The sequence below is a fragment of the Haliotis rubra genome, unplaced genomic scaffold (genome assembly GCF_003918875.1).
Source record: "Haliotis rubra isolate DU_JTF1 unplaced genomic scaffold, ASM391887v1 Scf670, whole genome shotgun sequence".
In the NCBI taxonomy this organism is placed as follows: domain Eukaryota; kingdom Metazoa; phylum Mollusca; class Gastropoda; order Lepetellida; family Haliotidae; genus Haliotis; species Haliotis rubra.
Window position 1 is genome coordinate 326,094 of NW_025767380.1, and position 10,253 is coordinate 336,346.

General features: G+C 40.5%; 1 protein-coding gene and 1 long non-coding RNA gene across 2 annotated transcripts; both read left to right on the forward strand.

Moving 5' to 3' along the window:
- LOC124257739 lies at nucleotides 1–5,175 on the forward strand. The gene is made up of 4 exons (XM_046691872.1): nucleotides 1–117; nucleotides 2,428–2,508; nucleotides 3,443–3,786; nucleotides 5,167–5,175. Exons 1-4 carry the CDS (start codon nucleotides 24–26, stop codon nucleotides 5,173–5,175), a joined length of 528 nt encoding a protein of 175 aa, XP_046547828.1. The 5' UTR covers nucleotides 1–23.
- A 399-nt stretch (nucleotides 5,176–5,574) lies between these two features.
- Nucleotides 5,575–9,412, forward strand: LOC124257747. Its single transcript, XR_006893352.1, has 3 exons — nucleotides 5,575–5,700; nucleotides 5,995–6,079; nucleotides 9,221–9,412. It is a non-coding gene; the product is annotated as an uncharacterized LOC124257747 (long non-coding RNA).
- Nucleotides 9,413–10,253: the final 841 nt, after the last annotated feature.

A 10,253-nucleotide genomic window follows, 5' to 3' on the forward strand; every position in this document is an offset into this window, starting at 1 on the left:
GGTTGTAAGATGACGTGGACACGATGACTTCCACACGGTCAACACATGCGGAAGACGGTCCGGTACAAGAGGTAGTTCCTGGTGTTGGTCAGCTGGTTGATGTTCACTTCGTTACAGGTGAGCGGTTTGAAGGCCGGAATAGTTATGACACGACATTAACTGTGAGTGAGTGGGTGAATATGGTTTTACGCCAATTTTAGCAATATTCCAGCATTATGACAGCGGGAAACACCAGAAATGGGCTTCACACATTTTACCCATGTGGGGAATTCGGCGTGACCAGCGATCGCTTTAACCACTTGGCTACTCCACTGTCTCTACGGCATTAAGTAACTCAGTCAGAGGCTTCTGTTGAAAACTTAACATATTTGGATCATCAGTTATCTTCAAAGCATAACGTTACGGGTTTTGCTAGGATTATGTATTCAAAAACACACCTATTGTTGTGGAAAATCGTGTCTGGCACGTTAATGCAGTTTGATTGTCATATATATTAGAACAATGATTTGGTGAAGTGAAGGAAACGGCATTACAAGTTCAATTAAAACACTCCAAACAATACAATGGTGTGATCCAACAACATGACAAAATTATATAGTATGACCAGAAATTATTGAGAATTTTAGGAATATGTTTAATTGGATTTCTAGTATAAACAACCTTGACCAGCTATCAAGTGCTTTGTTTCATTCAAGAGAGACAACTCCGTTAATCCTTTTTCATTAGTTTGTGAAGAGTTATCCCCTTTGTTTACTTGCTAGTAGGGCTGCAACGAATACACTATGTGGTGAATATGATACGTATCATGAATATTGGGTAACGAATACGAATAATTATTCACGAATACAATATTGTAGTTAAGTGATTGATGTACAATATGGAACGCCCATGTTGACAGTTTTGATTTGTCACAGCAATAACCAGTCATCTCATGACACTCAAATTTGGTATGTAATAGTTATAATCGACAGTACCATGTGTGGCCTTGGCAAACTAACATGACTTGGGCTACTGCAAGGCTAGTACATATTCCATTACTGCATATCTCACTTTCAAAAAGTACACAAGGGTTCAAGTAAAACATGCTTCCTTAAAAAAACGTAAATATTCGTTAATATTCGGTTCTGGTGACCACGAATAACGAATTGAATTCATGAAGGGCTATGGTTCGATTCACCGAATATGCGAGTGAATCGTTACAGCCTTACTTGCTAGCAGACGACATTTTCAGTGATTCTCAGTATGGATGATTTAGAGAAGAGCAAGTTGATTTTAGAGTATTATAACAAGGACATCAGATCAGCTAAAGTGATTTCAAGTAGAACAGGCATCCCTTTGTCCACTGTTTATCGTGTTTAGAAAAATATTGCAAATGGATATGGCATTGAGCACCAGGGAGGCGCAGATAGGCCCAGAAAATTGACTGTCGGTGACAGGAGGCGGCCTGGTATTCTTGTTTCTAAAAACAAACGAAGGAGTTTAGAAAACTTGAGGCTGGATATGATTGATAGAGGAACTGTGGCTGTCTGTAAGGAGACAATTAGAACTGAGCTGCATGCAATGGGTTTGCAGAAAAGTCGAGGAATTCCATCACCGATCATGAAACCTGAACAAAAGGAGCGAAGGTTGAACTGGTGCTTACAGCATAGAAATTGTAACTGGGGCAATGTGATTTTCTCAGATGAAAGTTCTGTGTGGCTGTTTCCTAATACACTGAAATTCTGGACCAAACAAACTGAAATGCCTTTGTATCAGCACCCAAAGTACAGTCCAAAATTTAACGTGTGGGGTGGCATATCTGTGTTAAGGGCAACGCCCCTCTGTGTATTTGAAGGGAATATGAACAGTGAGCTGTACATAGATATTCTCGAGGGACATTTACTTCCATCTGCTCACGTGTTCTGTGGATTATTTTTATTTTCCAGCAGGTCAACGACCCAAAACATCGTTCAAAGCTTTCACAAGCCTGGTTTTGGACCCAAAATATGATATTATTAGATTGGCCAAGCTATACCCCTGACCTAAATCCAATAGAAAATGTTTGGGGACTTATGAAGGAAAGTGTCAATAAGAAAAATCTGGCAAATATTGCTAAAATGAAAGAAGAGGTGGTCCGATATTGGAACAGCATGGACCACGACATCTTTGATCAGTAGTATGCCCCACCGCATTGAAGCCTGCATTGCTGCCCATGGTGACTTGACAAAATACTAACTGTTCACCTGTCTTTGAATCTGGAGTTATGTTCTGCTAATATTCACATTTAATACGTGAGTAATGAGTGAAAAAAATAAATTGTTTTACAATCTTTAAATTCTCAATAATTTCTGGTTGTACTGTATTTCACCAGGTTAAATTTCACTTGAAACTCATAGCGATGAGATAAATATTGTCGAGTGATGACTGATAAAACCTCTTCCGTTTCAGCGGAGCCTCAGCCAGACATACACAGTCTGTTCCCTCCATGTCCGAGAGAGGTGACAGAGGTTCCCCAGCGCTCTCATTCAGGTGGGTAGGAAGTGTATTAATGCCACAGTCTAAATCCATTTTACCTTCAGGTGAGGTGAGGTGAAATTGGGTTTAACGTCGTGCTTGAGAATATTTCGCGCATATGACGACGTGCATGCGTGTGTATGTGTATGTGCGGCTGCTTGTACTAGCCCAGACTGAAACTGGTTTTATTGTGCTAGCCCACTGAGGTACCATGCCGCAGTGAAGCATGAATACCCCACTCAGACACATTATACTGACTCCGAGCCGACCAGTCCTTGGTGTACCCATTAATGCCGAGCGCCAGGCAGTGACCAACAAGTACCATATTTTAACGTCTTTTGGTATGACGCGGTCGGGGATCGAACCCGCGACCTTCCGCTCTCCGGGCGGACGCTCTGACCACTACACCACGGAGGCGGTCTTTTTACCTTCAGCGTAGAAGATACTTACATCATCGTAGCTGCAACTTACAATTTCGTAAAAGATACTTTTATCAATGTGGAAGATACTTACATCTTCGTAGATGATGCCTACATGTGATTGAATGAATGTTACTGTTCCCGAAATATTGTTAAGTAAGATAAAATGATCCTATTTGGCCCATAATCATTTTTTTGTAATGATGTCATGAATGTTCTGTACAAAAATGCAAATCAGATACTTCTATATTGAGCAGCAATTGCAACCTGTTTTTGTCCGCTGCAACAAGGGCCTAGATTTTGGAAACTCTCTTAGCGCTAAGATAGTCGTAAAGTTAATGTTAATGTATGACACTTACGACTATCTTAGCGCTAAGAGAGCTTCGAAAATCTAGGCCCAGGTTATTATTACCTGAAGCTGCGCTGGGTGCAAGTAGGTTTCATCTAATTAAATCGATGGTGTCATTAAATGAGAATAGGATGAACTGGCCAAGACAAGGCACTGTATACCTGTTCTGCTTTTGCACCAGATCCTGACCCAACAATGACGGTGACGGCGCAACATCATCTACCACCATACCCCACCAACATCCCCATAATAGTACCTCTGGATTCAGAAGACGCTCCAGAGAGCGACCAGCGATACAACGGATTACCCCCGTATCCACTGTCCATTCCGCCGATCACACCTACTGACTTGGGCCTATTGAACACGTCCGGGGACATATCGGAACCTTCTGACAGACATACAGCTACGCCTCTGTTTGATGACCACGGACAGATGCCTTCAGTGTGTAATGGAGGAGATCCTATGCCGGTGTCACCCGTATGTACAATGCAGGTGCTTCTCGAGCCAGCTTCGGACGTTCCAGCGGTAGGTCACTCTCAGACGTATATAGAAGTGCTATTTATTAGTAGTATCAAGGACAGTATTTGGCAACACTTATTTCAGCTGTTGAGGTTTTTGAGTGGAGTCAATAAATTCAGTGGGAAATGACATGGGAATATTCAAATTTGTTATTTTATGACCGAGGTTTATTTAAAACCCCACTGAATTTGATAATTTTTGCGATTAATCTGTGGCTATTTTAAACAAATTGTAAGGACAAATATCAACATGGCTAGTTCAGTGGTCCTTGTGGGCACATCTAGGTAAAACTCAGTTACACCGACCTAGTATACATATTTGATAACTTGATTAATATGCGGCCTTTGTAAACACATTGTAAAGAAATATACTACTCACACTTTGCTAAGGATCACAAAAGTTCACAACTTTTCTTAAACGTAGATTCATAATTTGAAATTGTATCCATTTAAAACTGGATAAATGATAATATGGTAATCTCTCTTTAGGCAAACAGTCACTTTATTCTAACCTTTTGCACTTGATAGATGAGTAACCATAAAAATGGATTTCATGGCACCAATCAACCATTTTGCAAATGATGGAACGAGTCATTGACAAGTACACAACAACTGTCAATAGCAGGTATGGGATCCACAAGATGAAATGACACACTGAAACCTAGGATCCATGCTTACAATAAGCTTAGATATTTCAATCCAAGTTGACCCCACATCATAGTTTTCTGCTGAAGCCATGATTTGATCCTTAGCAAAGTGTGAATAGTATATCTCAAATCATTCGCTCATTGGAGATTCGAAAAGGTCTGTGAAGGCAACCCGCCGGCCCCAGTGTCTGACTGGATGGCCCATGACTTTGATCTGAGGCGTCGCTGTGTAATTGTCTGCCCCTATAACAGATGTTAAATCTGTGCATGGGTCCCAGTCAGACACCTTCGAGCGTGTGTTCGAACCTTTCAATTGGTCCACTCCAGTTATATTTCTACTAGTAGGTTTTTCTTTCACGGAGCAGTAGCCATATGAAACCTGCATCATTCTTCATGATACGTTTTGTTAGGGTATTAATAGATACCACGATGCATATATGAAATGGTAGATGCGTCAGGAGAAAATGTGGAAGATGAGAGTATATCGGATCTGTTTCTATGGTATTGAATATTCAAAGAATTGTTGCTAAATTTGATTACGTCAATTTAGCCATCACTCATTCCTGCAAAAGTCTGTAATAATTAATTAATGTGAAGATGAGTAGAAGTGTGTAAGAAATACAAAACACACGAAATGGGACTTTGTATTTATATTTTAACAGCAATAAATAATTAATTACAAAAATAACAAAGTGTACAAGCATCCTTGGAGTTCTAAGTGCCATTCAAATACTTTTCAGAGAAAATAATTGAAGCTGGAGAATTACTTACTTGAAAATTAAGAGTGAAAAAGTCAACGGAGATTAGTTTCTTTTTTCCTCAGTATACATATCCCAGAAGTCAGGTCAGGACAGTTTGTGAGAAGTTATCTCCCTTGAATATATTGTTGTGACCTTCGACCGACCCTCTGAGAAAAATACATTTATTTATCATGTACATTATTAAGGGACCGTTCATAATTTATGGCTGGGGGATGGGGATGGGGATGATGTTGATTTTAAGGGGTGGGGTTTGGGTGGTGGTGTCATAATTTACTTTGTGCATAACTTTTCGGAAGGGGGGGGGAGGAAGAATTCACATTGTACCTGCTCCTGCATAAAAATCATCACTACCCACACCACCCCACCAGCCAGAAATTATGAGCGGTCCCTAAATAAATACGTTGCAAAGTGCATGACAGTTTCAAACATTCTATTTGATATTAAACAGACTTCCCCTGCAAACACCCGTCATCGGTGTCGGAGAGGAACACTACCACAGATCGTCTTGGCACGGTATGGTGAGATGCGGTCGTTATAACCGATTTTACTGTATTAGCGTACGTATATGATGGAGCTTCAAACTGTCATGTTTAAATTCTTGATTATATTCAGGAAAATGAATTAGTAAATCTTTCCGTCTGAACCATCTCAAAGTCAATAAAAAATGTCTATGTTTTCCATCAGACAGAACCATACTATGGGTATAGTACGTAAGCCATTATTAACCAGTAGGGCTTTTGTAATTGCGGTAGGGTGAACCATTGCCTTGAGTACAGGTTAAAATCTGTGATTGGATCTGTTTCCCAGACGTCGACAGGAGGGCATCAATCACCTGCTGCATCTGGTGGTGAGCATCCTCTTCTGTCCTTGGCTAATCTTCTGGATGGTCTTGGTGAGTACTGTATAGCTACTGCATCTCCAATTGATAATCCTATTTTCGCATGACTGATCTTGTTGAGTACTGAGTAACTAATGCATCTGCTATTGATAATCCTATTTTCCGCATGACTGATCTTGTTGAGTACTGAGTAACTAATGCATCTCCTATTGATAATCCTATTTTCCGCATGACTGATCTTGTTGAGTACTGAGTAACTACTGCATCTCCTATTGATAATCCTATTTTCCGCATGACTGATCTTGTTGAGTACTGAGTAACTACTGCATCTCCTATTGATAATCCTATTTTCCGCATGACTGATCTTGTTGAGTACTGAGTAGCTAATGCATCTCCTATTGATAATCCTATTTTCCGCATGACTCATCTTGTTGAGTACTGAGTAGCTACTGCATCTCCTATTGATAATCCTATTTTCCGCATGACTGATCTTGTTGAGTTGAGTACTGAGTAACTACTGCATCTCCTATTGATAATCCTATTTTCCGCATGACTGATCTTGTTGAGTACTGAGTAACTACTGCATCTCCTATTGATAATCCTATTTTCCGCATGACTCATCTTGTTGAGTACTGAGTAACTACTGCATCTCCTATTGATAATCCTATTTTCCGCATGACTCATCTTGTTGAGTACTGAGTAGCTACTGCATCTCCTATTGATAATCCTATTTTCCGCATGACTGATCTTGTTGAGTACTGAGTAACTACTGCATCTCCTATTGATAATCCTATTTTCCGCATGACTGATCTTGTTGAGTACTGAGTAACTACTGCATCTCCTATTGATAATCCTATTTTCCGCATGACTGATCTTGTTGAGTACTGAGTAACTACTGCATCTCCTATTGATAATCCTATTTTCTGCATGACTGATCTTGTTGAGTACTGAGTAACTACTGCATCTCCTATCGATAATCCTACTTTCCGCATGACTGATCTTGTTGAGTACTGAGTAACTACTGCATCTCCTATTGATAATCCTATTTTCCGCATGACTCATCTTGTTGAGTACTGAGTAGCTACTGCATCTCCTATTGATAATCCTATTTTCCGCATGACTGATCTTGTTGAGTACTGAGTAACTACTGCATCTCCTATTGATAATCCTATTTTCCGCATGACTCATCTTGTTGAGTACTGAGTAGCTACTGCATCTCCTATCGATAATCCTATTTTCCGCATGACTCATCTTGTTGAGTACTGAGTAACTACTGCATCTCCTATTGATAATCCTATTTTCCGCATGACTCATCTTGTTGAGTACTGAGTAGCTACTGCATCTCCTATTGATAATCCTATTTTCTGCATGACTCATCTTGTTGAGTACTGAGTAACTACTGCATCTCCTATTGATAATCCTATTTTCCGCATGACTGATCTTGTTGAGTACTGAGTAACTACTGCATCTCCTATTGATAATCCTATTTTCCGCATGACTGATCTTGTTGAGTACTGAGTAACTACTGCATCTCCTATTGACAATCCTATTTTCCGCATGACTCATCTTGTTGAGTACTGAGTAACTACTGCATCTCCTATCGATAATCCTATTTTCCGCATGACTCATCTTGTTGAGTACTGAGTAGCTAATGCATCTCCTATTGATAATCCTATTTTCCGCATGACTCATCTTGTTGAGTACTGAGTAACTACTGCATCTCCTATCGATAATCCTATTTTCCGCATGACTCATCTTGTTGAGTACTGAGTAGCTACTGCATCTCCTATCGATAATCCTATTTTCCGCATGACTCATCTTGTTGTTGAGTACTGAGTAACTACTGCATCTCCTATCGATAATCCTATTTTCCGCATGACTCATCTTGTTGAGTACTGAGTAACTACTGCATCTCCTATCGATAATCCTATTTTCCTCATGACTGATCTTGTTGAGTACTGAGTAGCTACTGCATCTCCTATTGATAATCCTATTTTCCGCATGACTCATCTTGTTGAGTACTGAGTAACTACTGCATCTCCTATCGATAATCCTATTTTCCGCATGACTCATCTTGTTGAGTACTGAGTAGCTACTGCATATCCTTTGGAACATGCATTCTTTTGTGTCCCTTGATGAGAACCCGGTAGCAGCTACTATAATATTAGTCATCTCAATCTGTCACTGACTGACTTCGTTGAGTACTGAGTATTTACTACACCCCCTATTGAGTACTCTCTTCTGTCACTGGGGCGGTGGGGTAGCCTAGCGGTTAAAGCGTTCGCTCGTCACGCCGAAGACCCGGGTTCGAATCCCCACATGGGTACATTGTGTGAAGCTCATTTCTGGTGTCCCCCGCCGTGATATTGCTGGAATATTGCTAAAAGCGGCGTAAAACCAAACTCACTCACTCTTCTGCCACTAACGTTATAAGCAGCATGTTGTGGCTCTGGCTCATCTAGCAATAGTTTTCACAAATCTCAGCAGATTGCCTTTTGATATCGAATATAACACTTGTCCATAACAGTTTAAAAAGTCAGAGGACTGCTCATGATAGTTTAAAACAGATTATCGACTAATGTTGATGTAATTATTGTCAAATGACACGTGAAATAATTCGATTAATCGTAAAATTACTTATTTCCAAAAATAACCTGTTTTGAGTTCGAAAAATACAGCTTGACATTGGCAGAGATCATTCGTGACCCACTCGTGTAATTCCGCGACAAGCCGAATACCGTTGCAGGTCACGGAAAGGGGCGAGTGGTGACGAATGATAACAAGCATCGAGTGAGGGACGAGTCTTCTTGCAGGTTACGGAAAGGGCGAGTGGTGACGAATGTGGCAGAGATATGAGTGATAGCATATAATTGTGACGTCATGGTAACCGATGACGTCACAATGTTCAGCAGAGCAATGAGATTCATTCAATTGCGATATCTCCCAAGCGGTATGTCCTGTGGAACCCAGTATTAAAGATAATCTCCTCCCTCCTGTGTAAATCACCAGGACCCATTCCTAACAAAGCTTTATCAAAACAGAACAGGGATAGGATGTGGTCTGTTATCCTCTAGTCTTCCTATAGACTGGTTTACCTGTCTTACAGCGCTTGCGTATTTCAAGCTTTGTTTTGCAGTTAGGACTCGAGGTGAGATTTACTCGACTGGTTTCCTTCTACGATTATGCTATTTTCAGTGTCTTCATGAGCGCACCTCAAACCGGAAGTCGAGACGCAAGGGGACAAAGCAATGGTTATAGACAGCAACAAGGAAATATAGACAGGAGATGCATGTGGATTATATTTTACATTCCGAAACATCATGTTTTCTGGGTACTGCATCTATTCAGATTAGGCACACAACACTAAAATGTACATATTGTTTTTAATAAACCGTTATTTTTCCTACCTTGTTGCCTTCCTTTGGAATCAGTATGTACCTACTAATATTTCAACGGTATTACCAGAGGGGACCCGGATCAGTTACGGACTTCAGACGTCCACCTTTTCGGTATCTCCACGCGAAGTTCACAACTACGTAAAGCGTACATAAATAGAGAATACTACACGAGGTCTCATTACATACGAATTATACGAAACGAGTGTCCTTCCTATGGTATCTGACCGAGCGAAAGCGAGGTCAGATAACATAGGAAGGTCACAGATTTCGTTACATACGAATTATACGAACGAGTGTCCTTCCTATGGTATCTGACCGAGCGAAAGCGAGGTCAGATAACATAGGAAGGTCACGAGTTTCGTATAATTCGTATGTAATGAGACCGAGTGTGGTATTTTATTTATTACCCACGTCTTACATGCATTAAATTGACAAAATAGCGTATTTTTGTTAATATTTTGGTTTCAAACCGAAACCGGTTTCATAAAGAGGTTGCGGAAGAGTTTTGTACTGTAGTACAATATTTGCATGACGTCACACTGTAATGACGTCACTGCCTTTGTAACCGACGTCACGATGCATGTCAGTTGTCATCGCCTCGTACAGCCTCCTACAGTAAACTACTCCGTAGCACCCCGTTTCTTGGTTTGCAGTTGCTTCATTCGGCTAACATCACTGGTGGAAACATTGCGTTTATGTTTTTCGACGGATATAATGTCTCAGTTCGACTCACAATTAAACAGCGACACGGCAACGTTCGCGATGTTTACATTCCCACAATGCATTTAAGTTGTAGAATGAATGAATTCACGTGTTTGTTATGAATGAAA

Bases quoted from the DNA above. Each gene is read 5' to 3' on its own strand.
- LOC124257739 (XM_046691872.1), top strand. From the start codon at position 24: ATGACTTCCACACGGTCAACACATGCGGAAGACGGTCCGGTACAAGAG. The intron at 118-2,427 runs GTGAGCGGTTTG...CTTCCGTTTCAG, and splicing joins TGATGTTCACTTCGTTACAG to CGGAGCCTCAGCCAGACATA. The intron at 2,509-3,442 runs GTGGGTAGGAAG...CTTTTGCACCAG, and splicing joins TCCCCAGCGCTCTCATTCAG to ATCCTGACCCAACAATGACG.